General features: G+C 40.6%; 2 protein-coding genes across 9 annotated transcripts in view; one reads left to right on the top strand and one right to left on the bottom strand.

Annotated features, from left to right (window-relative positions):
* Positions 1-27,827, top strand: part of WDR41 (WD repeat domain 41) — a 104,810-nt gene that overhangs the window by 65,461 nt on the left and 11,522 nt on the right. The window contains exon 14 of one of the 4 annotated variants that reach the window (XR_003521930.2): positions 17,673-17,803. The exons of 1 other annotated variant lie outside the window; for it this stretch is intronic. The gene's annotated coding sequence lies outside the window, so the exon portion shown is untranslated. Of the gene's footprint in view, positions 1-7,869; positions 8,001-17,672; positions 17,804-27,827 lie in introns of those variants that run through there. 2 more of the 4 variants (XR_003521933.1, XR_003521931.2) reach the window with 2 other exon arrangements.
* PDE8B (phosphodiesterase 8B) overlaps positions 19-27,827 on the bottom strand; it is a 240,178-nt gene continuing 212,369 nt past the window's right edge. For 3 of the 5 annotated variants that reach the window (XM_035727513.1, XM_035727515.1, XM_035727514.1), the window contains 12 exons: positions 26,888-26,930; positions 23,021-23,098; positions 17,732-17,808; positions 16,161-16,325; positions 13,755-13,800; positions 13,177-13,312; positions 12,083-12,281; positions 9,463-9,680; positions 7,883-8,003; positions 5,528-5,695; positions 3,251-3,380; positions 19-2,717 (listed from right to left, as the gene is read on the bottom strand). In XM_035727513.1, the coding sequence (XP_035583406.1) occupies positions 2,608-2,717; positions 3,251-3,380; positions 5,528-5,695; positions 7,883-8,003; positions 9,463-9,680; positions 12,083-12,281; positions 13,177-13,312; positions 13,755-13,800; positions 16,161-16,325; positions 17,732-17,808; positions 23,021-23,098; positions 26,888-26,930 (1,491 nt within the window). In that variant the 3' untranslated portion in view covers positions 19-2,607. The remainder of the gene's footprint in view (positions 2,718-3,250; positions 3,381-5,527; positions 5,696-7,882; positions 8,004-9,462; positions 9,681-12,082; positions 12,282-13,176; positions 13,313-13,754; positions 13,801-16,160; positions 16,326-17,731; positions 17,809-23,020; positions 23,099-26,887; positions 26,931-27,827) is intronic. The other 2 variants (XM_035727516.1, XM_035727517.1) reach the window with 1 other exon arrangement.

Genomic DNA, 27,827 nt, shown 5'->3' with positions numbered 1-27,827 from the left:
CCAGTACTGTAAGTAGCACCATTAATCCTCTTATCTGTCTGGAGGGAAGCCCCCCCACTAAGGAAGATGGGAGCTTCTAATAGGGCTCAGACTTGATGGCTGCTTAGTAGTTGTATATAGACTGCTGCTAGAAGTTGACCTTGAAGCACCCAAAGTAACACTATGTAGTGGGCCTTCTCATTTTTATTTAAAAATCCCCTATTACCTCCCTCTCTGGCTGTCTTCACATAATACAAGCAAGAGCCTAATTTTCAGGGGCACTGTATCTTTCCTTTCTCAGCTGGAGGCTTGTCCTTTGCCCCCAAGACTAACCAGTCCTGACTTAGACAGGAAGCAAATTTTAAAATCTAAAATTGGAAGTAAATAATGACTTAGAATTATAAAACATTGTTACCTCCACAAGAATGACCTTATAACTAACTTCTAATGAAGTAGTAGTCCTAATGTGACTTCTACCTATATTAGATTGCATTCTTCTCAATCAATAGGGGTCCCTTCAACACAGAATGTTTTAGTAAACAACTAAGTATAAAGAGGCATTTATAATAGTTTATACCTGCTGAAAGACTATATGGAAGAATATAATATTTAGTTAGCAATTCAGAGGATTACACGCTGATTAAGATCATAGCTGTGCTAAAGCTTTGGTACCTGGCAGTCTTAAAGCCTTTAAGTTCTTATGAAATTAATCTGACATTACAGGGAGTAAGCTGTAACATTCATACAGAAAATGTCAGACATCTTGATAAATGTTACTTACCGAATGGAACTGAAAGTGACATGGCAAGGTAAAGACTGTCCTTGTCTGGAGCCAGCTTCTGAAGCCTAGGCAAGTTTTTTAGTTCTTTAAAATGGGATTTTGACATTCTGACTTTAATGTGTCTGAAAGTAAAGTGTGTGACTCATGAAATAAAGGACACTAAAGCGAAATTTTGAAATAATGAAAAGTTTAGGCCAAAGAGATAAAATAAAAAACAGCTGTTGGGAATGAAAAATGGCTGTAGGAATTTAGTTACAAGTACATCACAAAAACATTTTCATCACATTTACATAGTGCAGCATTACAACGCAAAGCTAGCTGCTGTCCTGACCAAGCACATTCGCTTTTCTAACAAAAATAATTTAGATACATTTCTTTGCGTGGAATTGTCATATATGATTTCATTTTTTGGTACAAAACATAGAAAAAAAACATTGGCACGTTATGTAGTGATAAGTCATTTTTTTCTTCCCATGTACTGGTTTCAAGTGTTCTGCATTCCAATTTTCATTTGAAAAAAGTAACTACTATTCAACTAATTCAGCCTCTGTTTATACCTCTTAAAAATGCAGCAGGGAGTACAGAGGATTTGAAAAGGAAAAGGAAGATATTTTGTTTACTGAGTTTGATATTTACAATACATAGAGAAGGGTTGTTTGGTAAAAGAGAAAGGAAAATCTCAAGTCTGACTTCATGTAGATCACAGAAAGTTTTCAAAAGAGCTGTATAAAAATATGCACTTGTGCTTTAGAAGCTTTTAGCATACAACTAAGAGCATAAAATAGTATTTACTGCTTCCCCTTATGCCTATTTTCTGATCTATTTACACATCTTGCAGTCTTGTCTTTTTTACATCATTAAAGCAAAATGGCAAGGTCTCAAATATAGATAGGTTAAAAACATCTGAACCTTGAAACTGCCCAATCCCTCCCCTAAATATATATGTATAGATGGTACACGGCACAACCTACTCCATGGACTTATACCCAGTAAATTTAGAGTGCTTTAATAAAAATTTTAAACAGCAAATGTATATAAATTTAAAAAAAAAAAAAAAAACTTATCCAAGGGCAAATTTAATGGCTTTTATATACTCACCATAGTGCCTTGTGACTGCCTCTGTAAACCAGCAATAAGGGAAGCTCTTGGATTCCACTCCCCCCAAACAAGGTGTCAGTCCCTTCCCCATCATGAAGGGCTTTGTGTTAGAATGAATTTCTTTTCTAGGAAGGAGGGCTACACGGGCTGCTGCTACCAGTCTACAGAAGGCACTCACCAGGCCGAGGCTGTGGTCTGCCTTGGGTGTCACACCACTGAGCAAAGGAACTGCTTAGCCATAAGGCGGTGAAACTAACTAGTTTATCAGTTATTTGGTCCTAGTTGTTTTGCTCATTTTTTATATAGTTTCTTGTTCTTAAGTATTATGAATCCTTCAGACTGAGACACTTGAGGAAGGTAGTCAAGCTAACAGTGACTTTTATGGTAAGAGACAAGCTGAACACTAAGCTACTTTGTCATCCAGCAAGATGGGCTCACAGGCACCAAGTCTTTGCTGCATGTGTCCTGCTAGTAAATGAGCTCCATGGTTTGATGAGGACAGACAGGATGACAACAGGACAAAGGATTTTGCCCTGTGTTTATTCTGTCTCTTCAGTGTTCAAAAGAACATGTATTTTTCTTCATGGAATATAACTTTCTAAAAATGCAGTTTGGGGACTTGGATGATTCAGAGTCCAATATTAAACACCATCTCTTTAACCTCCTCACTAGAAAGGAACACCTCTTATTTACATGACTGTGATTCACAGTGCCCTTTGCAGATCCTGAGGTCCCCTTCGGTCTTGGCTCTAGCTGTCAGATGGAAGCCTCAGACTTTTGCACTTGAGGTCATCTAATGTCTTCCAGTGTTTGTAGTTATCAGCCAGATGTTGCATCAGGGCTGGCAGATGGGCAAAGGCTGCAAGGACATCAAAGGATCACAAGTTAGGTGGCCGGAACATGTGTAAGACTGGGGCTCTGTGGGACAGAGTGGGGCTCAGAAGTGGAAGAGAGGCACTGTAGTGCACAAACGAGTATGAGAAGGTAAGTTGTTAACACTAGCTTCTGAAATACAAACAGGCCCTTTGCAGTTAAAAATTGAAAAGCCACTTATCAGCAACATTACAAAATGTATTCAGTCTACTCTAAGTCACAGATTCTGTTGGCATTCTTTCTAGAGGTTCTCCAAGGACAGGCTAAAACTGTTGCAAGCTTTGGAAACCTATGCTTCCCAGAGGTTAGGACTTGTTGCTGCAGTTATCAAACATCCATTGAGTTTTCAAAGTGCTGGGGATGCAGAGTGCACATGCGCCCCACCCCATCTGGCTCCAAACAGCCAACAGCTAACTTTTCACACACACGCAAACAAAATTAACATTTCACTTACACCTTTAGGCCCAACTTGTGTCATTAACAAAATATTCTGGGGGGGGGGGGTGACAGATAACTTACCATCCCAAGCATCAAACATGTCTGTTATGAAGTAGTCAATGAAGGAGATTTGGGATTTGGGGATGCTGCAGGTGTTCCGGTCAAACACTGGCATCACCACAGGGAGCCCCTGTCTCTTCTCCTCATCAGTCTACAAGAAATGAGAACACACACAGGGCTGGGGCACCTGAGGAGCTGTCCCAGTAGCATCTCATTTCTCAGAACAACTCTGAACATGGGTCCTCATCCAACTGTAGGTATGAAGACATCGGTTCAGGAAGCTTCCGAGGCTTATGTAAGTCAACCACCTGATGAGCGGGGGTGATTAAAGGCAGGTCTTCTGACTCTGAAGTCTCTTGTATGATACCAGAACCCCTCCTGAAGCACCAATCTCAGGATTCTTAACCCGTTTCTGGAGATGTTTCCAAAGTCCTACTAGTACCACCAAATGCTAACACAAATGAAACACTGCTCTTTATAGTAAGGGTGCAGAAGCGTTCAGGAGGCGGGTGGTGAAAGGGCTTAGGCCTTAGCGTGAATCAAGGCACTGCCACCAAACTGTACCAGGAGTCACTGTATTCTTGACTATCACATGCCTGAAGTTTAAAAAGCCAGTTCTACTTACCAGTACCCTCACTGAAGCAGGAGGAATTATTAATAAATTTTGACCTCTGAGTATATGTCCTTTTAAAATTCTCTGTTGTGACAAAATGGGAAGTACACTGAAGCCCTTACACTGCATACCACAGTATAATGAGGTTGTCTGGAGGAAAAACATTTATGCAGTTGAGCTGAAGCAGCCTCCTTGTTCTATTTTTACTTGAAAGAAGGGCAAACTGTGATTGTTCAGGTTTGGGTACTGGTCATGTGGCTCTCTCAAGGAGTGTGTCAGTCTGAGAATTTTGCACAGTAGAGTGTGTGTTTATTTGTGTAAGGCCAGCCTGTACTGAGCTGAATATTAAGATCCCCATTTTCTTGATGGTGTGCTGAACCAGAGGCCAGCTGATCAGAAGCCTCATTTCTGACTTTTGACTTTTAGGCCATAGTGCTTGCGAACATTAGTACATTCCTTTTTGGGAGAAGGACACCTGAACAAGGAATTTACTTTCCTATTCTCCATTCCCGTACTTAGAGAGTAATTACGAGTAGGATTTTAAGCCCTCTCTATGGGTCCTGGGAGGCCCATTAATGGCCTCCTACCAGCTTTTGGCTCAGCTTGCTCATTTCAGGTTAATCGATAAGGCCTCTTTAAAATCTCCACTATTGTTCAAGGAGTAGTTTGGATTTTTTACTCTTACCCCTTCTCTCTGGCAAGCTCAGAACTGCCTGTCCTACTTTCCTTCACTTCAGGAGCTCGTCTTTCCAACCTTGAAAGCTGCAGTTAACTTACTGAGTACTTGGCTGGTCATGCCCCTGCCAGCCCTTCTGGACACGATGAGCCATTCTTTATCCTGCCTTCGTGGTACACTCAGCCATACTGGCCCTCCCACAGTGCAGGACTTGTAACTGTGTGTGTTTCTGTTTCTGTCACACACATGCACCTCAGCCCTCAGAGCCTCTTCCCTGGAAGTAGGCCTGTATTTCAGACTAATTTCTGGATTTTTTTCCTTCAACTCCACACTGGCAAAGTGAACTACATATTGCTACTCTCCTTATATAAAAATTCTATTTTTCTTCCTTACTAATTTTACACATGATACTTTCTCCCCCAGAAAGTCCTTTCCTATTTCCATATATCTAAATCTTTTCAAAAAACAAAAACACAACTTTAATGCCATTTCCCCCAAAGGTTTTTTTTAAATCATCTAGGAAACATATCTGAACTCAGATAGCACTTAGCATACCTCCTTTAGAGATACTTCATATTTTTAGCCATGTGTGGACCTATCCTATGTCTACACCTCTCCCCTACGGTTTATGAGCTGCCAATGAGTGGGAGTGTGTCTTGCTCCTATCTGTGTCCCCACAGGGCTCAGTGGAGAGAAGAATAACCTGGTAAGTGAATGGACGGTAGCCTAGTTTTTGTGGAAGTTCAGGATCTAACATTTTGATGATGAAACGATACTTCCAAAGGCTCAGTTTATCCCCTTTCTCCTAGAATGACTTTGGTCAGTGACCAGCCACATCAGTCACTCTTGAAAGGAACCAGAAGTGTACTCTGGGCCCAGGGTGAGCCATTTCTTTCCAGGGAGGATTCATTTATTAATTGATGGCTACTCGACTGGAAAATCTCCAGAGTTCCATGACCTGGAACCATTTCCAGAAGAGAAGTGGAGCTTCCCTAGAGAGGCAGTGTACCTGTGCAAAATACTCCTCAGAGATCCTCCCAGCCCATTCGATGCACAGGTCCAGGGGGCGACAAGGGTTGGCTACATCAGCACACTTGATCATCATACGCTTGATCAGGATTTGGTTTTCAGGAAAGTTCTTCCCAGTAGGGTTGCATTCACAGTCGCTGCCTTCAGTCTGGAAAACAGATGGTCACATTAGGGTTAAAATGATGTTATGACCACAGGGACCAGACATTAGATGGTCAGCACCCAGGCCCATTTAGACCTGACTGGGACTCAAGTTTTCCCATCCTTAATTCCATATATAATACACTGACCTATCCTTGTACAAAAATAACCTCAGTCAAGACAAAAACAGTTTAAAACCTCAAACTCCCTATCACCATTCATCCAGTCCCTCGCTGCCATGCTCTTCCCTAGAGGTAACTATTACAAGCAGGGTTTGGATTTGTTTTTAGGAGTTTGGTATGTCGTTTTCAAGGAGAGTTTTTCTCCTGATTTTATCAGGATGTGTAAAAACAACTTCCAGGTTTAAAAAAAATCTATTAAAGAAAGATAGGAAAGAACACATACATATGACCCTTCAGTCATTTCTTCACTTATTTCTACTACTTATGCCTGCTCTCTCCCTCTCTCTCCTATTACTTCTGTCCCATCCTTTCCTGCTTTCTTTCTCTTAAGGCATCCGTCCACTCAGGCTTTCCTGGCTGCCGCTCTGACTGAGTGGTGGCAAGTCACAAGCCATGTACATTCTGGGTGGGGGTTGGGGGGCAAAGAGCAGAAAGTGGCCTGGGACTGGAATGGGTGTATTCAGTCCTGTTTAGAAAGACCAGTTATGCAGGAGTACAGACCTAGTGACCGATGTCAGGGGTCCTGAGCAAAGTGGCCAGCTCTGTGACTAAGGCTTACATAAATGCAACAGTAAGCCAATTACACAAAACCTGGAAGATTGCTATTTTCTGCTTGCAAAGACATCAGATTGTGTGAAAACACTTACTTAGATTTCCAGAGCTCTGCCAAGCTGAAAAACTGCATGACATTTTAAGGGTTTTTGTTTTATTTTGAGACTAGACCTATCTATTAAACCATCAGTGGACAGAATTATGTTCTGAGGGTTGATTACTTACCACTGGTAAAATACTGCTTACAGTAGACACTGGTAAATGATAAATCTCAACACAGAGCGCTGGGAGCTTACTTTAATAGGTGACTTTCCTCAACTCTAAATTCTGTATAATTTTTCTCTGCTGAATCCCCAGATCCTTACCCCCATAAGTCAGTCTCCTAAAAAGAGAGGGCCCTGGCATTATGCTGTGGGACCCCTGGGGGATGAAGTAGAACAGGTGAGGTGGAACTGTCCATCTACACTGGTCATGTGATGGGTCCTACACAAACAGTTTCCTTACTGATCATCAAGTTACTTTTAAGACAACAGTTCATCATCCATCCACATACGCAATCTCTTCTCAGTGGAAATGAGCATAAAGCTTTCCTGATTTTACAGGGCTATGAACAGCTTCATGGTTTCGGAGGTCAGTTGAACTCATTTTAAAACAACAGAGGTGTGAACCTTCTGTGCATGTTTCTGAAACCCAAGTTTGGAAGGGCTTTAAGGCAGGACTAGGGTATATCAGTAAATTAAAAAAAAAAAAAAAGACATAAATGCTTTTGTTTTCAACTAGCACTCACAATTTGACTCTATGGAGTCTTTAGGTACTGATGTTTTTTAATGCAAGTCAGCAGAAATAACAGTTCTTTAAAATATCCACTTTTTTTCCTAATACTAAATTTCAGCTATTTTTTTATTTTATTGAATTATTTTAATTCCAGTATAATATACAGTGTTGAATCACTATATTGTACACCTGAAACATGTATAACAGTTGTATACATCGCTCAAGTGTCCATCAGGGCGAGTGTGCTCTTTTATCCCCATCACCTATTTCCCCCTTCCCTCCATCCACGTCCCCTCTGGTAACCACCAAGTTTGTTACCTGTAGTTAAGAGTGTTTCCGGGTTTGTCTCTCTCTTTTAAAATAGCCACTTTTGAGGTCTCAAATGACAGAAAATTAGAAAGGGCTTTGGATCCTCTAAAATACCCCCATTTAGGCTAGCCTCCACTGTCTGCAGGCCTCTCTGTCTCATTCTTTGGGCCTACCTCCTCCTGTCACCATGGGCCTTATCTCAGGACCTTTCTTTCAAGGAGCTCAGGGTTACTGCGGCCAGCACTTCCAGCCCTTCTTTACCAACTCCAAGCAGATAACCACCTTGTATGCAGGATGAAGAGAAAGTGTGTTGAGGCCAGAGTAGCCTCTAATGGAAATAATACTCTCATGTATCTTATTACAGGGGAAATGCTTACCTCAGCTGCCATTGGCTTATTGATGCTGTTCACAAATTTGTTCACATGTTCAAAGTGTTTGGTCATCTCTGTTGCTAAAACCATGTCAATAATAGCCTGGCGCAGTGTTCGGTAATGGGTCCTAAAATAACCAGAAGACAAAGAGCCTTGTTCATTTCATGGCCAAAATGAGAACTGTTCTGCTACCATTTCACCACACTTCCACAGTGTGGGAGGAAGCTGGGGGCACGGAGTTGAGAACTGAGTGCAGATCATCAAGTTTACCTGCTCCTCTTCCCGGTAAGCCAGGACCTGTTGATGCCATTCCATGGGCCCCAGTACAGCTGACCCTTGTAGGACACGTTGTGTGTGTGTGTGTGTGTGTGTGTGTGTGTGTGTGTGTGTGTGTGTGTGTGTGTGTGAGAGAGAGAGAGAGAGAGAGAGAGAGATGTCACGTAGCAGTGTGTGTGTGTGTGTGTGTGTGTGTGTGTGTGTGTGAGAGAGAGAGAGAGAGATGTCACGTAGCAGGCACTTACTTTACAAAATGGTTTCCTTCTACCTTGGCAACACAGAAACAGCCAGGTGGAAGGAAATGACAAGTTCCTGCCCGGCAAGACTGCCGGCTCAGACACAGGGATTTCTACTACAGAGACTTGTCAGTACTCCTTTAGATGGTGGCATTGGAATAATGTTTTCCCATGAATAAGTGGTTCTCTAAGATAGAAGGGGTAATGCATGGAGCAACATACCTGCCCAAAATTACTCTCCAGTTCCTATCTTTTTCTAACCTCCAGGAGCCAGAACGGAGAGCTGAGTAAAATTGGCTCTTGGAGAAAATTCTTTCAGTGAAAGTTCTAAAAACAGTCCTTGACACTGATGAAACTTTCTGCAGGTGGAATAACTGGTCTCCATGTCTTCTCAGATTTCTGGAAACCAAAGAGTTAGGTTCCTGTTGATGCATGGTCCCTGAGGCCAGAGTGAGCTCTGTGCTCTATGTATGCTTGGTCCTCCAGAAGTGCTGCTCTGCGGAAACTAGCTGTAGCCTGACCGCAGGGTTAGGGCAGCCGACAGGAATTGCTCCTGTTCCCAGCTGGCCCACGCTGCCCAAATGGGAGTACAGCGGCCAGGAAGGGGGAAGCCTGTCCAACCCTTTGGGCTCTAACAACTCTGCTGGGACCTGTCGAACAACACTATCTCCTCATGTGTTAGGTTTTTAAGGGGCAAACATTGACCTGGGGAAAGATGAGGAAGGATGCGTTTTCCTTGAGTTAACAAAAGGTGGGAGGTCCTCCTGGGAGGGTAAAAATATTTGCTGTACTTACTAGTAAGACAATATTTTAAGTATTTTGTGGTATGTAAAATGTGTCCATGAACCCACTGAAAACCAAACAAAATTCAGAAAGATGAAAGCAGTCTGAAAAGTACAGGTAAGCTTATAAGGGCAAGATTACTATTTTGTTGTCTGATAACAGTGGTCCAACTATTGTTACTTCTCCTTGTTCTTACCCTACGAAGCAGCTAAGTATTTGGGGAAGTTAGGGAAAACGGAATTTCCCACTTATACTTCACAAACCTGAGCACAGGACCCAAGCACAACAAACCTGTCAATGTTCTTGAAAATGTTGCACTTGCTGTCCTTGGCTGTGAGCTGGAAAGCCAGCGCGGTGTGGTGGCTCTCCAGGACAGCAGTGTCGTTATAGAGCACGGCGAGTTCACTGCCTGCATTGCACAGGAAGGAGTTGGTCCTTCCCGGGTGATCCACGTCATGCACTGTGGCGGCGATCAGTGCTGCCACCTCATCCAGCTGATCAAGGCTTCCCTGGGGCCACAGGGAGGCAAGGTTGAATGTTATCCACTGGATGTCAGAGACCTACACTCCTGTCTGACCCGCAGGAGGGATAGGATTATCAGAATGTTTTCTTAGCCTGATGAGCCTTCTCTGACTTCCTAGGAGTTGAGAGGCTACCTAGGATATGCAGCATAGCAGAGTATCTGGAGGAAAACCAAAATCTGAGCTGTGCCGTATGACAGATATATTATAATGGATGCCTAAATTCTTTTCCCGGCACCCATTCACTCCAGTTTTTCCAGGAAGAAGCCAAACAGGCCTTTTCAAATGCTGGCCCAGTGGTATTGCTATGACACTTTCCCATGGGTGGAGAGAACATAGAGTGGCCTATGGTCACAAGTATTACTTATTTTATTTGCTTACTTATGCAAAGAATGAGAGAATGGCAGTAAATGGCACACATACATCAGAACTCTTCACACAAAGGTAAAAGGATTCGAGCCAAGCAGTACAAGAGAATCAAGGACAAGAAAAAGAATTTTCCCAGGACAACTAAGGTTAAGGCAGCTCTTGCAGTTAAAAACAAAATTCAGCTCTAAGCTAGCAGATGGCAAAGGCAAAAAGGGAGACCCTCTTTCTTAAGCTCTTGTTATGTAATCTGAGAACACAAACCAGAGCATAAGGGCATACAAATGTTTTCTCAGATTACAGCTTTAGGAGGAGGTTATTAAATGGGCTACTATCACGTACGAGATCCTATACCTTAGGACTTCATTCAGTAATCTATTATAGGCTTACTGGATTCTACGTAGAGTGCTGGCACTACAATGATGAACTACACGGGCATGTTTTCTGCACTAATGGAGTTGACAGGTTAGTGGGAAAGGCACAGATAACACACACACACACACACACACACACACACACACACAGAAGTAAAAGTAAATCTCTGAGCTCAAGAGCCCCTTCCAGCCCAATTCTCCCAGGTTCCTTGCAGTTCTACATTTTCTGATTCTCTGCCAAGACTGTCAGAATTAGAAAATGTCTTCGGAATTTTAAGTATATGAAAGCTTTAGCCTTGTTTCCAGTGCTACTTGAGAAATTTAATCAGATTTTGAAGACACTAACAGAACTCAAAATTAAAAGAAAAATTCTTAGAGGAGTGAGAGTAAGGAAGATATAAAGTGACCAAGAACTCCCTGATTTATCAAGCATTTAATCTCTTTTTCTAGAGTGGTTCTGCTTGAGTGAGGTTCATCTCCAACTCTGGACTGCAGGGGCTGCCATCACTTTGGTCTTGGCATTCATGCTTGAGGTCTTGTCCTACATTGGCAGTGTGCAGCCGCAGTGGGGCAGTATCTCATGCAGTGTGTAGTGGAGGACTGTGAGCCTGGAATAGGGAGCTGGAAGTGCTGTGGCTCCTCCAAGAAAGGGCTATACAAACATAGGCTCATGTCACCTTTTTAAACCGTAGGTGATAAAGATCTTCGAAAGCATCACTCTTGGACCACATGCTTTACTTTGTTGATGATGAAAGTGAATACCAAGCTCAGCTTTTGTCTGATCAGCTTTGGCAAACTCTCCCAATTTTGGTGCCACTTCTCCTTCTAGCTGACCCACTACCACTCTTCTAAGTACCCAGGGGCTTAAGAATAAAGAAATGATCTCGTGTCAGGCCACTGCAGATTGATACAAATTTCAGTCTCTAGATAGCAATTCTCCTAGGTGCATCCACGTTCTAAGCTTCAGTTCTAATTGTAGCAAAGGAATTATAAGCTTAATTACAAGCTTCACTGTCCAGCAAGTGATGGTGGTTGGGAAGGAGGGGGGAAGGGGATCTCTTGCCAGCTGCACATGGGGGTACCCAGGGCTTCCCGTGAATCAGCCCCTGTACATGACACCGCTGACTTCTAAGTAGGGCTGAGGGATGGGGAACTCTCAGAATTATGTAAGTCATCAGTACAGGATATACATCACACCTACACAAAACACACACACACACATATATGTATGATCAGCTGAATGTGGGATGGCTCATTACTGTCTGGATTATAATACGCCGCTGGTCAAATTCTGATCCCAAAATGTCACCTCTAGGCCGAGTAACCACTTGCTGTAACAATTAAGTCCTGTCCTCCCTCCCTCACAAGGGACTCCTTGTACTTGGAGAATGGGCTCAGGAATCAGCCACGCATGTAAAGGAGTCTCTACAGTGCCATCAGTTCTTACTGTGGGACTTGCAGGAGGGGAGCTGGGAGAAGAGGCCATGTCTGTACAACACCAACACGACCAGTTAATTTGATCACTCAAAAAACTGTCAGATTGGTGGCAGTTTATAGATACATAAGCTATTTGCCTTATATATTTAGTAAGATTGAGCTCTTGGACCTCCAATTTAGGCAGGTAACTAGACCATGATGTCAGAATTCTACCTTCACTCGTTCCTTTCCGAGGAAGAAGGCAGTGGCATGCAGGACATCGGCGGCATGGGTGGAGTTATGGTAGGCATTGGAAGAGTGGTAGTTGGCTTCAATCACTTGGAGCCAGGCTCGAAGAGTCGTTTCAGAGCAGTGTAAAAATTCACAGACTCCAAACCGAGAAAATACCTTTAAGCCCAGGTAAACCAATGGCCTGGAAAACAGGAAAACAAACCCTGACTCATTGTATTCACTGGTCTGGAAACTGCTTTCTTTGATGACACTGGGGAATAGAGGCATTTTTCTTTAGATGTTTTTACTTCACATGCGCAAGGGCATAAGGATATCTCCTCCCCAAATCAGAAGGAGAGAGAATATCAGTCACCTCTTTACAACTAGGTGCCTCATGGCGATCAGTACATATGATTTCTAGATTGTCTTTAAGTCATATAGCCTTCAGTGGTTCCAGCAACCAAGACAGATCCCTGATAGTCCTTCCTCATCTCTACTTCCATATAAGCTCTGCACTTCCTCTATGTCCCCTCAGGAAGTTACTGAGCCTAAGAACAGTCATCTCTGCAAAGTCCTATCATTTACAACCACATTACTTATGTACAGGTGAGAATCATTCACATCCTCTACATCAATAGCCCCAGAAGAAAGCCGCCTCCTACTATAGAAGAGGCCTGAGTTATTTAATTACTCCCCTGCCTCCCAGATAGATCCAAAGTCAAGTCTGTAGTGCTCTCAAACTCATTTTGTAAGGTGGAGCTTCAACAGTTTGAGGCTGGGAGTACTTGGAACTCTTGGCTCACTAGCACGAAGGAATGACCTGGATAAATCCGAAAAGGACACGTAGTAAGTCCTCATCCTTGGTCATCACCAGGCTAATCCCACATCTTACCACCCTTACCAACTCTGACTCCATAAAGGAGCTCACTCAGGGGCCACAGTGTCTCTGCTTGTTTGACATTCCAGTATGGCATGACAGGTAGAACCTGTGAAGTTTCTTGTGGCAAGAACTCACGTCTCCCTCAAAGTTTCCAGATGTGAAGGTCTTGAGCGTGGCCATCAATCTTTCCCCACCTGCAGCCAGAGAAGCTACATACCTTTTATGTGTAACAGCTTCCAATTCAAAGATGTTGAACTCCCAACTTTCCTCATTATCAAGTAATCGAGCGATACAAGGGGGGACATCGTTGATGGTTATTGGCATCGCAAGGTGACTGTGACTCTGGTGCACATCTGAGCAAACAGATGGGGGTGGGGAGGCTGGTTAATTGTGGAATCTTGAGTGCCCCTGAGCATCTGTCATCATCTTCATGGTTGCTACTAGAAAGGAAGTCTTGAACTTCTAAGGGTAGGAAGATTTTTCACTTCAGGGTTCTCTTACATTATGAAACTTCCAGATCCCCCAACAGAAAATAAGAGTAAAAAAATCATCCCATTTAACTGTTTAAATGCACAGAGATGTGCAATTCTTAGTGCTCAAAGAAGTAATATTTTAATGAGGAGACCTGGTTTCAAATGCAGACCACAGAGACCATGAAAGAAAGCATATTCTTTCCTATTTTGCTAGACCAACAGAAAGTAACACCAACACCCTCCCCAAACAATAATCCCAACATGGGGCAAGGCACAGGTTGGAGACTGGCCATCACCATAATGTGGAGAGATGATAACTTACTCTTAGTGAACACATACTCGTTTCCTGACAACCTTCTCAAGCCATCCTGGAATAAAGAAAGCCACTATTAGAAGCGTGCTTTCCATGCTCTTAGCATTGTTCTCGTATTTATTCCATTAGCCTAAGAAACCTGCATCCTGAACAATCCAATCTGGAGCTCCAAGTTGAAGCTCAAAATTAGAACAATATCTACAAGACAGAGGATATTCTCCCTTCCACAACTATTAGCCCCAGGAGATGGAGAATTGAGAATAAAGTGGATAGACTTCATTCAGGTTTCACACCTGACCTCTGAGTTGCCTTCGTTCTCACTCCATCTTTGTCTTCTGGCATCTTGAAACTTCATTCGTGCAACTGCAGAAGGGTCCTGCTTTTGGATGTGGGTTATTTTGAAGCAACCCCCCTTACCCTTATAGCGACTGTGTTATTCTTGTGTTCTTACGTTTACATATTGGGGGACCGAAGTCTTGGGCCACAATTTGGGAATGGCAATGTAAAGATGTAAAAAGGGTGGGCTGATTTTTGACTAATACCTAATTTTTTTCCAACTCTATTTCTGTTTTGCAACATGGGCATTTGCAACTAGCCTTTAAAAGAAAAGTTTCTGGATTTGAGATATTTAGTGGGGGCAGCATAAGGGAGTGGAAAGAATTCCAATGATCTCCATATACTAGGCTCTTGAACTAGGACCCAGATGTTTCTGCATCTGTTTCCTTCCCTCTGCTTTCTACCCTTAAGTACCTAATTATTTAGATCTTTGCTTAAAAAGTCATAATGGTCTCTGTAGAAAGTGTGTACTAAGGTTTGAAGTATTAATGAAAAGGGGTGCTCTGGTGGCTCAGTCAGTTAAGCCTCCAACTCTTTTTTTTCCCCCTAAAGATTTTATTTATTTATTTGACAGAGAGATAGGGAGAGGCAGAAGCAGGCTCCCCATAGAGCAGGGAGCCGGACCCGGGGCTCAATCCCAGGACCGGGGGATCATGACCTGAGCTGAAGGCCGACGCTCAACTAAGCCACCCAGGTGCCCCAAGCCTCCAACTCTTGATTCCTTCTGCCCCTTCCCCCGTCACATGCTCCCCCCTCTTTAAAATAAATAAATACATAAATAAATCTTTAAAAACAATTAAGTATTAATGAAGGGCTCTCCTAAAGTCACACCTTGGATCTTTAGGCCAAGGCCTTAATTTTTAAAACTCTATCAATAGGTAAATAACAGTGGCTACACCTGTCTTGCTGTAAGGAAGGTATCACAAGGTACTCCTGGGTTTTTTTGCCTTTCTTTTTCTGGTTCCCTAAAACCAAATAAAGGTAGGTAGAATCCTACACTGGTTCCTTACAGCCTTACCTGCAGAGGAGCCACGAGATGGTACACCAATAGGGGGAAGGAGGACAGGTAACTGGGTTCCGAGAACCAGAATGCTCCCAATGCGACTCTACCGTGGCTGCCCCCCTGCAAGACTCCCGCCAGCCCTCTCCAGCACTGAGTCTACACTGCACTGCGATGGGACAACCCAGGCTGGCCCGGGGACAGGAAAGCAATGAGAGGTCACTCCAGTTACAGGTTCATTAAAGATCTTCAGCAGGAACAAGGAGAATGGACTACAAAGCCACTCAACCCAGCATTTGGTGACAGGGCTGGACAGAAATCTTCAAAGTAAAACACATAGATGAGTTTGTTTTCCTCCCAAAGAATTCTTCCAGTTTCAGCCTCCGATAAGGATTACAAATGAGTAACTTGAATTTTCTTTTTCTTCACTTGCTGATGGATGATGATTACCACCAAATCACAGCAAGACACAAGAACAGATGAGTCCTTAGACCTCAGCTGCTCTTGGTGGTTACAGATGGTGGCGGTATTGGCATGCTGGCAGGGGGAGGATCCCTCCTCCCCTCACCCTATGGAGCCAGAACAGCTCAGCTCTGCCTTTATTGCATTGTAAATGGAACTTCTGTATAAGCTTTGATTTAAAGAAAGGGTTCTCTAAGATTTTGGGAACTAGTGCTCAGTCTAAGTACAAACCCTTTCATGATATAAAGAGTCTGCAGTCCAAGGAAACCTAGCCATAACCCTCAATCCAGTACTGCCCCAGGTCAAGGGGAAGATGTGCATACTTCACCCTCAGTCAGCTGCCTACTACTCTTTACTGTAATGACGATTCTGCAGGACTGTCTCCCATTGCTGTGTTCAGTTAGCTTCGTGGAAAGATAAATTCAAGAATTCCTTGAATTATACCACACATATAATACATAAATTTTGATGCAGATGCTTCTGGTTATGCTGACATTAGCCCACATGACTGGTGTTTCTGCATCTATAGGCACCAGTTTCTATGTTACATGTTCTGTGTACCCTGGAGGGCGCTTCATGTCTCTCCCCTGCATTTCTGGGTTTTCCTCATCACTCACAGTCATCAGGCCTCCTACGAGATCACTGGTGTGGGGATCTTCATCTTTGGTACCCAGCTGAGGGGAATACAGTTCTGTGGTCCGTAAAATTTCTAGAACTCTGTCCAAGGCTTCTGCTACTGTAACGGGGCTGTTCTCTTGGGCTGCATTGATTATATTTATAACCTAAGGAAGTAAAGAGAGAAAGAATAAATTTGAGGATATTAGGATTCTAATTCCCAGAAGTTAAACGTATGCCTGGAAATGGTAAGAAATCAGATGGTAACACATTTTATTGTTCAAAATGACCCGTGTTCCCACACAACCGGTCCATTCTTCCTGCGGTGTGCCCCTCATCCTCCATCTCCGGGTGGCGCTCCTACCCGGGAGAGCACGTTTCTTCCAGCTCCTTTGCTGAGCCTCCTCTAGCTCTCTTCTACAAGTTGGAGCTCCTCAGAGGTTGGTGCTGGGCTCTCTCTCACTCCCCAGTCCTTCCAGAGATAAGCTATTTCCGTGATTTTGGACCCATATGATCCATATGTTAAGGACTCTCAAATTTACACCCCTGTCTCAACTCCTTTTGACCTTCAAGTTTGTATATTCAACTGCCTATGTGATGCATCTGTTGAAATGTCTTACTTACATGTCCAAAACTGAATTCATGATATTGCTCCCTTCTCCCCAAAGCAAGCAAGTAAACAAATGGAACAAAAAACTCAAAAACAAGAGCTCCTTCTCTGGTCTCTACACTGGAGCAAAAGAAAACAACACTTTTATCCACTTGTCCTCAAACCCAAAACCTGGGAGGCCCCAACTGACAAACAGCTTTCCCCATTTCTCTGTCCACTCTCCTAGTGTCACTCGTCACTGAGTTAAATGGATTCTACCCCTAAATATTTCTTCATCTATTCATTTCTATCTCCACTGCTTTAACTCTAGTCCAACTAACATCACTTCGTGGCCTGGAATTCTGGAAAACCCCTACCCGGACTCTTCTCTTTCATTCTTGCCATTTCTAGTCCATTATCTTCATGGCAGCTGGGTGTTCTTTTTAATAAACATACTTGATCATGTCACTCCCCCACTTGAAACTTCAGTGGTTTATTCTGCACAGAACTAAAATATGAATGCTTCCTGGCTGCTCCGTGTCACCATCTCCTCCCTGCTCTTCCCACCCCAGGTCTCCAAGCTCTAGCCACCCGCACTTCCTTTCAGGTCTTCAAATACTCCAATCCCCCTTCCTCATCTACTTGCTTCTTCCTTTGCTGTGCTTTCTGTCCACAATTCTCCCACCTCTTCTAACATCCTCGCATGCTTCAGTTCTTACTTCAAACATTATTTCCTCTATAGAGAGCTCTCCCTGATCACCTCACCCAACGTAAATGGGCCGTAATTTAATTTTCTCCTAGAACCCTATTGTATTCCTTACTAATAGTCACTGCAATTTGTAACTACAAATTTATTTATTATGTATTTAATATCTGTTTCCCCTCCATGGTATTAGTAGTAAGTCACTCATCACTTTATTTCCAGAAGTTAACCCAGCGCTGGGCAACCCTGATTGCAGAGTGGAGGAGGGAGCTGCCACTCACCTTTGTGATGGGAGCCTCTATGGTCATGGAATGGATCCTTGCCATGGATGGATAGCGACGATTCTGTAGGCTTGGTGCTGAAGAGAATAAAGGAAGTTGTATCTGGTTCTGGTGGCTCAGCTTGGCTAAATGCACCAAAGGATCCCTTCATGGACTGGGGACCTGATTCTCATAGGAATGCTTCCCCACTGCCCTCAACAAAGAAAAGGATTTGCCCATCTTAATCCTAAAAGGCTCAGAGATCAGGCACTACTTGCCAAAGTCTAGAAACGGTGTTCTGGCCTGGAACCTCGATGATAGGCAGGTTTGAGGAGTCCCAGTTCCAGAAGGGAAATTTCAGAGAGGGTTAATGGGATCCTGAGGCCCCATCTCACTTTCCCATAAATTACTGAAGCCCAACTTGGGCAGTTCCTAACTTCAGTCCCCAGCTGTTGGTCATGTAAGCGGATAACTGCAGTGTGGGAGAGGAAGCAGGGGCCATGGTCAGGGTGGGCGCAGATGAGAGAGTCCACTCTCAGTAGTAATTAGGGCCAGACACTCGACCTCCCTGAGCCTCTAGGTTCTTAACACCCAGAATCCAGTGATGGTTCTAGCTCTAATCTATAGAAACTTTCATTTTAAATTCTAATTTTAAAATTTATTTTTTGTTATTTTTAAATTCCAATACAGTTTTAAAAAGTGTTCTATTAGTTTCGGGTATATAATATAGTGATTCAACAATTCTATACATTACTCAGCACTCATCATGGTAAGTGTGCTCTTTATCTCCATCACCTATTCACCCATCCCCCCACCAGCCTCCCATCTGGTAACCACCAGTTTGTTCTCTATAGGTAAGAGTCTCTTTTCTGTTTTTTTGTTTTTTGTGTGGGTTTTTTTGGCTTTATTTGCTTCTTACATTCCACATGAGTGAAATCATACAGTATTTGTCTTTCTGATTTATTTCACTTAGCATTATACTCTCCAGATCCATCTACGTGGTTGCAAACAGCTAGATTCCATGTTTTGTTATGATTGAGAAATACTACATTGTGTGTGTGTGTGTATTACATATTATATGTATATATTACATACAATATATATGACATCTTTTTTATTTTCTTACATTGTGTGTATATATATGTATATATTATATGATATATACACAGTTACATTTAATATATACACATATATTACATATAATATATATACAGATATATATGTTATATCTTTTTTTATCCATTCACCTATCAATGGACACTTGGGCAGCTTCCATAATTTATCTATTGTAAATAATGCTGCAATAACCATAGGGGTGCATGTATCTTTTTATATCAGTGTTTTTGTATTCTATGCGTAAAGACCCAGTAGTGGAATTATTGGATCTAATGGTAATTCTTTGAGGAACCTCCATACTTTTTTCCATGGTGGCTGCATCAATCTGCATTCCCACCAACAGTGCACAAGGGTTCCTTTTTCTCCACATCCTCACCAACACTTGTTACTTCTCATGTTTCTGATTTTAGCCATTCTGACAGGTGTGAGGTGATATCTCATCATGGTTTTGATTTGCATTTCTCTGATGATAAGTGATGTTGAGCATCTTTTCATCTGTCTGTTGACCATCTGGATGTCTTCTCTGGATAAACGTCTTCATGTCTTCTGCCCATTTTAAATCAGATTATTTGTGGTTTTGTTGTTGAGTCGTATACTTTTTTTTATATATTTCGGATACTAATCTTTTATTGGATAGGTTCATTTGCAAACATTTTCTCTCATTCAGTAGGTTGTCTTTTAGTTTCTTGATTGTTCCTTTTCCTTTGCAAAAGCTTTTAATTTTGGTATAGTTCCAACAGATTATTTTTGCTTTTATTTCCCTTGCCTGAGGAGACATATCTAGAAAAATGCTGCTATGGCCAATATCAGAGAAATTACTGCCTCTACTCTCTTCCAGGATTTTTATGGTTTGAGGTCTCACATCTCTGTTTTACCCATTTCAAGTTTGTGTGCATGGTGTGAGAAAGTGGTCCAGCTTCATTCTTTTTCATGTAGCTCTCCAGTTTCCCCAACACTATTTGTTGAAGAGACTGTCTTTTTCCCATTGCATATTCTTTCCTGCTTTATCAAAGATTAATTGACCATACAATTGTGGGTTTATTTCTGGGCTCTCTATTCTGTTCCATTGACTAATATATCTGTTTTTGTGCCAGTACCATACTACTTTGATTACCACAGCTTTGTAGTATACCTTGAAATCTGGGATTGTGATACTTCTAGGTTTGTTCTTTTTCAAGACTGCTTTGGCTATTTGGGGTCTTTTGTGGTTTCATACAAATTTTAGGATAATTTATTCTACTTCTGTGAAAAATGTTGCTGGTGTTTTGATAGGGATCGCATTAAATTTGTAGAATGCTTTGGTTAGTACAGACATTTTAATAATGTTTGTTCTCCCAATCCAGGAGTATGCAATATCTTTCCACTCATTTGTGTCATCTTAAATTTCTTTCATCACTGTTTATACTTTTCAGAGTACAGCAGATCTTTCACCTCCTTGGTTAAGTTCATTCTAGGTATTTTATTATTTTTGGTGCAATTGTAAATCGGATTGTTTTCCTACTTTCTCTTTCTGCTACTACATTAGTAGTGTATAGAAATGCAAAGGATTTAGGTACATTGGTTTTTTTTATCCTGTACCTTACTGAATTCATTTATCAGTTCTAGTTTTTTGGTGGTCTTTAGGGTTTTTAGTATCATGTCATTTGCAAATAGTGAAGGTTTTACTTCTTCCTTACGAATTTGGATGCTTTTATTCCTTTTCTTATCTGATTGCTGTGGCTAGTATTTCCATTACTAGGTTGAATGAAAGACAGTGGACATCCTTGTCCTGTTCCTGATTTTGGAGGAAAAAACTCTTTTTTGCATTGAGTATGTTGTTACCTGTGGGTTTCCTATATGGCCTTTATTATGTTGAGGTATGTTCATCATGAATGTAGGTTGTACTTTGTCAGATGCTTTTTTGAATCTATTGACATGATTCTATGGTTTTTATCCTTCCTCTTGTTGATAATATCACACTGACTAATTTGGAAATATTGAACCTCCCCTTGCATCCCAGTAATAAATCCCACTTGATTGTCATGAATGATTTTTTAAACATACTGTTGAATTCATTTGCTAATGTTTTATTTGAGGATTTTTTTTGCATCTAAGTTCGTAAGAGATACTGGCCTGTAGTTCCCTTTTTTTTTGTAGCATCTGTATCTGGTTTTGATATCAGGGTAATACTCTCATAGAATGAATTTGGAAGCTTTCCTTCCTCTTCTATTTTTTTGGAATCATTTGAAAAGAATAGGTACTAACTCTTCTTTCTTTAAATGTTTGGTAGAATTTACCTGTGAAGCTGTCTGCCTTGAACTTTTGTTTGTTGGGAGTTTTTTGATTATTGATTCAGTTTCATGGCTGGTAATTGGTATGTTCAAAGTTTCTACTTCTTCCTGATTCAGTTTTGGGAGGTTCTATGTTTCTAGTAATTTACCCATGTCTTCTAGGCTGTCCAGTTTGTTGGCTTTTATTTATTTAATTATATATAAGCATATAATTTTTAATAATATTCTCTTATAATTGTATTTCTGTGGTGTAGGTTGTTACTGCTCTTTCATTTCTGATTTTGTTTTGTTTTTTTAAATCTGGCTAGAGGCTTATCAATTTTGTTGATCTTTTCAAAGAATCATCTCCTGGTTTCATTTATTTTTTCTTTTTTAGTTTTCATTTATTTCTGCTCTAATCTATTATTTATTTCCTTCTACAGGTTTTGAGTTTGCTTTATTCTTTTTCTAACTCCTTTAGGTATAAGATCAGGTTGTTTGAGATTTTGTTTTCTTGAGGTAATTCTGTATTGCTATAAATTTCCCTCTTAGAACTGTTTTTGCTGTACCTGAAGATTTTGGACCAGTTTTCATTTTCATGAAAACATGAAAATGTTTTCATTTTCATTTGTCTTCATGAATTTTCTCATTTCCTCTTTGATTTCTTAATGGACCCATTTGTTTTTTAGTAGCATGTTATTTAACTTCCATGTATTTATGTTCTTTTCAGCTTTTCTCATGTGGTTGATTTCTATTTTCAGAACTTGTGGTTGAAAAAGATGCATGGTACGTCTTGAATTTGTTGAGGTTTGTTTTGTGGCCAATTGATGATCTTTTCTGGAGAATGTTCCATCTACACTTGAAAAGAATGTGTATTCTGCTGTTTTAGGATGTAATGTTTTGAATATATCTGTTAGATCAATCTGGTCCAGTGTGTCATTCAAAGCCACTGTTTCCTTATTGATTTTCTGCTTGGATCAGTCTGTTGATGTAAGTGGGTTGTTAAAGTCCCCTACAATTACTGTATTACCATCAATTACTTCATGTTTGTTATTAACTGCTTTATGTATTTGGGTGCTCCCACGTTGGATGCATAATTATTTACAATTGTTCTATCTTCTTGTTGGATTGTTCCATTTATGAAATAGTATCTTTGTCTGTTATAGTCTTTGTTTTAAAGACTGTTTATTTCCTAATATAAGCATCCTTACCCCAGCTTTTATTTTTTCACTTCCATTTGCATGATGAATGCTTTTCCATCCCTACACTTTCCATCTGCATGTGTCTTTAGGTCTGAAATGAATGTCTTATAGGCAGCATATAGATGGGCCTTGTTTTTTTATCCATTCCATAGCCTTATGTCATTTGCTTGGAGCGTTTAGTTCAAAATAATTATTTATAGATATGTACTTACTGCCATTTTGTTACTTGTTTTATGGTTCTTCTCTGTTCCTTTCTTCTCTTGCTCTCTTCTCTTATGGTTTGCTGGCTTTCATTAGTGATATACTTGAATTCCTTTTAATTTTTTTGCATATTACTGGGTTTTTAAAAAAGATTTATTTATTTATTTAGGGAGAGAGAACATGAGCTGGGGGGGGAGAGCAAAGGGAGAGAGAGAGAGTCGCAAGCAGACTCCCCATTGAGCACAGAGCCTAAAGGGATGAAGGGGTGCTTTATCTCACGACCCTGAGATCATGACCTGAGCTGAAATCATGAGTCAGATACTTAACCAACTGAGCCACCCAGGTGCCCCATTACTGGTTTTTGATTTGTGGTTACCATCAGGTTTATATGTAACATCTTATGCATATAGCAGTCTATATTAAGTTGATGGTCACTTACTATGAACCCATTCTTTACTCGTCTCCTCCACTCCCATGTTTTAGGTATATGGTGACATAAAGGTCACCATAAAAAGGTCAAGGAAATCTGAAAAACTTCTTACCATCACTGCCTCGAGATGATATCGATTTCACATCAATGGACTCTTTCCTTCTGTTCTTGTATCTGAATGAATGAGACTCTAAGGATTTCAAGTTAGTAATAGAAAGTGAATAGTTTTCAGCTTATTTACAGGTGAAATTTAGACCCCCCACATTATCTAAAGAAAACGAGGTTCCTTTTTAAACACTACAAAATATTCTCAACAGGAAACCACTTTTTCTTCAAATCATCAACACAAAATCATCAGTCATATTAATTGTAAAATGATACTCTTTTCTTGTGTCATCCCATTATATCATGGTAATAGGGCTTATTACCAAGGGCTTTTTATTTCCATTAATAAAGTACTTTTTAAAAATAAACATCAAAAGGGATGCCTGGATGGCTCAGTAGGTTAAGCATCTGACTCTTGATTTTGACTCAGGTCATGATCTCAGGGTCATGAGATCCAGCCCTGCATTGGGCTCTGCACTCAGTGGGGAGTCTGCTTGAGATTCTTTCCCTCTGCCCCACCCCATGCTTGCACATGTGCATGTGTGCTTGCTCTTTCTCCCTAAGATAAATAAATAAATCTTTAAAAATATAAATATTAAAAATTGGGGTAAATTTGGGAGGTTCATTTCAACCTGAAGGACAGTACATGTAACTGGGTGGGGAAGGCTTTTACGGGGCTATCTGCAGAAATAAAATACTAGTGAAATGCACAGAAAATTGAATTTCTTTGAGAAACTAATATGGAATAATTTTAGGCCCCTCCAGATGGTCTTCTAGGTTCTCCTGAGGATGTCATTTCATCAAATGAGACCTACTGCCAGTGCCAGGAAGGAAGAGAAGAAAAGGCACGTTTTTAATCCCAATAATTTCCACAACTTAACTTCTCGCTTTTGTCCCTATTTTCTGAGGGGGGGGGAAGCACTTAAATTCTGCCTAAGTCTTTGCTGACTTTGAATTTACCACTTAGAATGTGCTGATCCAAGACTGAAGTTAATCCAAGATTGAAGCACATAGTGCACTCTACCGGTCAGGACCCAGAGATCAAAATGTCAGGGCAGCAGAGCTGGCTTCAAAAACATGCATTTTCAGGGCATTGGATGCTTATGGAGTAATGCAGTGGTAAGGAGAGAAACTTAATCCTAACAGAACTCCTTCTTACTGGGCTAAGACAAGAGCAGACATGCAGGTTCCAGCAGGGAGAATGCATTTCTCAGACACCAATATTCCAAGAAAGAAAAAAAATTCCAGTGTTCATATTCCAAGAAAGAAAAAAAAAGATGCAATAATGCTCTTTTAAGAATTGTCTATTAGCACCAAAAAAGGTATAAGAGAGAACAGTAGAGAATAAGCTCCAGAGCCCAACTGCCAAAGTTCAAGTCTCCACCATGCCAATCATTGACTAGCTGTGTAACCTTGGGAATGTTATTTCTCTGTGTCTCAATATCTATATTGAGTGGAGATAGTCACAGCCTCTCATTCCCAAGCTGTTGGGAGACGTAAATGAGTGAATCCATGGTAGCAGCTAGCACAGTGCCTGCTACACAGTAAGTATGTAGTTCATGCTGGCTGAGAATATTAATTACATCTGTTCATTTGCAAATATACCTTCTTTCTAGGCACAAGTGGGATCATGGTACAGTATTGGTTTTTTTGCTGTTTTCACTCAAAATATGTCTTAAATACTTTCCTGGATCACCTTTTTAACCATTTACTTTAGTGTTCTAAAAAATCTGATTCAATAAAAAAAATTTAATCAATAACCAAACTTGAATTATACGTTTATACAGCAGAAAGTAAAAAAGCAGAACTATTATGAAGTTGATCTGAACACCATAACCATATAGCCTTGTCTTAAATGATATAGCTTAAAATAATTACACTGTCCCTTTGCCTCATTTTGTCTTCCAGATTCTGCCTTAATAATTTTCCTGGCCTTGGATAGGAGTTTCAGTGTTTATAAAGACAGCTATGGGTAGTGGTACTTTAAATGACATTTTTAGGATCATATGGCATCTTTTAAACCCTGAAAAACTAACAGTGGTCACTTGTAAGACATTTCTTTAAGTCCTCTTCAGGGACTTAATAATCTCACATTCCTAACACTCATTTATCACATAATAAATTAAATCGAACTTAATAAAGATTTAAGATTACATTCAAGATTAAAAAAAACCTCAAGAATTCCTCAAAATTTAGTTTCTAAATAAAACTGAAGTAGGGAAGTTAGTCTCATGGCTGGCTGGCTGAATTCTAAATCATTCACTAGAAATTATTCAAAGATATCTAATGCTTATTCTTCCTGATTTTATCTCAGCTAAAATTAAGAGAATATAGCAAGAGAAATTATTAAAAGTTTGGAGAAATTATTCTTCAATAAAGGCCACTTAAATCAAATGATTCATTATTCATTCTCTCAACAGATGCTTGTGGAATTAATTTAAAAACCAGAGAAAATAAGGATAAAGGAGATTTAAATAAATTTATTCAATGACAAAAAGGGATATAATATCAACAATTTTTTAAAATATAGCTAACATTTACTGAGCACCTACTCTGCAGCAGACATTGTGTTCCAATGTTAAAGTATAGAAATTTTCTTATATGATCATTACAATTCTGAAAGCTACATAGTGTGATCCTCATTTTACCAGTGAGAAAACCTAAACTTGGAGGGATAACGCAGGTAGCTCAAAGTCAAAGAGCTACTAGGCAAATGGCGGAACCTCTTGTTTTGTAAGATGAGATGTTTTCAACTTAGCCATGTTCTGTGAGCAATTTTATTGAGTCTGTTATGTGCAAGGCAATGCTGGGCACTGTAAAGGATATGAGAATGCAACAGTTTTTGGCACCCAGAAGCTCATAAGTTAGTTAAAATATTACTCTTGCTGTGTTACAAGAAATAAACTAAAACATCAGAAAGTGACAGAGACAGAGAGACAGAGACATAACAGGAGGAATGGAAAGAGAGGGAGAGGGAAGGGCAGAATAAGGAAACGGGTAGGGGAATGGAAGGACGATACCCAACAGTAAAGTTTCAGTTAGATATTATATACACTTTCTCCTTTAGTCTTCCTAGCAACAATGAGATGGACATTGTTAATTTATTTTACAAGCAAAGACACTAAAACTCAGAAGGATCAAATTAAGTCTGAGTATGCTAAAATATGGACCATCCCAGAGTCAAGGAGAGGGACTAAATTAGTAGCTCAGGGTCTAACCTTATGCATTAGTGGTTGGGAAAACCACTAACAGAGCAAAGAATGTCATGTGTGTATGCAGGAACAAGAATTTTAAATCTTTGAACGCAGACTGGTTTTTCCCTCTAATGATCAGAGAATTCCAGACCTTTCAAATGCAACAGTCATCTGGTCTAACCCACATTTGAGGGTAGAGGAAACAAAGGGTCAAACAGAGTACTGCCCAAGGTATAAAGCAAGGAGGTAGGGACTGAAATGGTGCCTCAGTGCTCTTGACTTCCCAGACAGGGCAGTCCACGCTTTCTAATCATCTAATCACCCATAGCTACGAGGGAAAGGTAGACTGACCAGGGTACAATAACAGTGGTCTCTCCTGGACTTCTGGGCTACTCTCTCTTTTGGGTTTATTTGCTCTACAAGGTCTCCAGCCAGCAAAATAAAACCAGGATGGGGAAGGCATTCAGTAGAAAAGGTTGCCGTGAATCAAAGAGTCCAAAATTTTGAAGGGATTCTCCTTTTATTCTGGCTCTCTCCAGCCTTCCAATATCAGCACTCAGATTTCAGTAATCCAAATTCTGGGGTGGTGAGTGTCAATCTAGACTTCTTCAGAGTAATTTATAGACTTGAACCCACCAGTGCCACTGGAGTGTGTAAGAGTGAAATTGAAGTATTCTCACCTGTCTGAGAATTGTCTCCTGAATCACGATGAACCTTGTGAAGCTAAAGTTGTTCAAAAGTTTGGTGAAAGAAGAGAAAGAAATTTTAAATATGGTATTAGCTACATTTCCAGTTGAACAATTTCATTAAGCAGCTCTGGAGATTCAAGAAATCAAGAAGTTACACATAATATGAACAGATGAAAGATGATAATACTACAAATGCTCTATTACATTCAGACACTTATAGAATGCCCGAGCCTGAGAGCAAGGAGATACCCAAGGGATGTACTTTCTAACTAAGACATCTACATCTCCACTCAGCTGCTTCCATTCTGACCATTGCAGAAATACAGAAAGACAAAAAGCTGTAACAAATTTTTTATAAGCCTATTTAGATTTCAGACATGTTATAAAATTATTCTGTAGGATAAAAGTCATCTGAATTTAAGCTTAGGATTTTTAAAAACCTCTCTAAAAAGCGCTTCAAGTGTTCCTCAATTATGGACAGAGTCAATTTACAAAATGTTTATTCACAAAGGGATATGAACTTTGGATGCAGCTTAACACCTAGTTCCTTCTCATTATCAAATTTTTTTGTGTCCTAAGGATTTTATGCTAATGCTCAATATCTGTCAAATGATCAAGTCATTAATACTAGAAAATAATAACTATGCTTTGGGATTTTGCATTTTTTCCATTTATAACTAAGACACTTATTGGGGTGCATCTAGCTATATCACGCTTATAATCATGCTCCTTTGCTGTTAAATCATCTATTTCCATTTGCTTGGACAATCAAGTCTTTGTACCTACTCAGTGAAAGGGGTAAGTTAACTTGAAAAACAAGACCGGTGACTGTGTAGTGCTAACTCTGAAGGAAGGTTAGTTTGGTTTAGCAACACCAACTGTAATAGCCAGAAGTTCCCTATATATCAGATAACAGGTACAGTGTTCCAGC

The sequence above is a fragment of the Zalophus californianus genome, chromosome 5, assembly GCF_009762305.2.
Source record: "Zalophus californianus isolate mZalCal1 chromosome 5, mZalCal1.pri.v2, whole genome shotgun sequence".
Classification (NCBI taxonomy): Eukaryota; Metazoa; Chordata; class Mammalia; order Carnivora; family Otariidae; genus Zalophus; species Zalophus californianus.
Note: the sequence above shows the minus strand (reverse complement) of the source record. Positions and strands in the feature narration are given on the sequence as shown.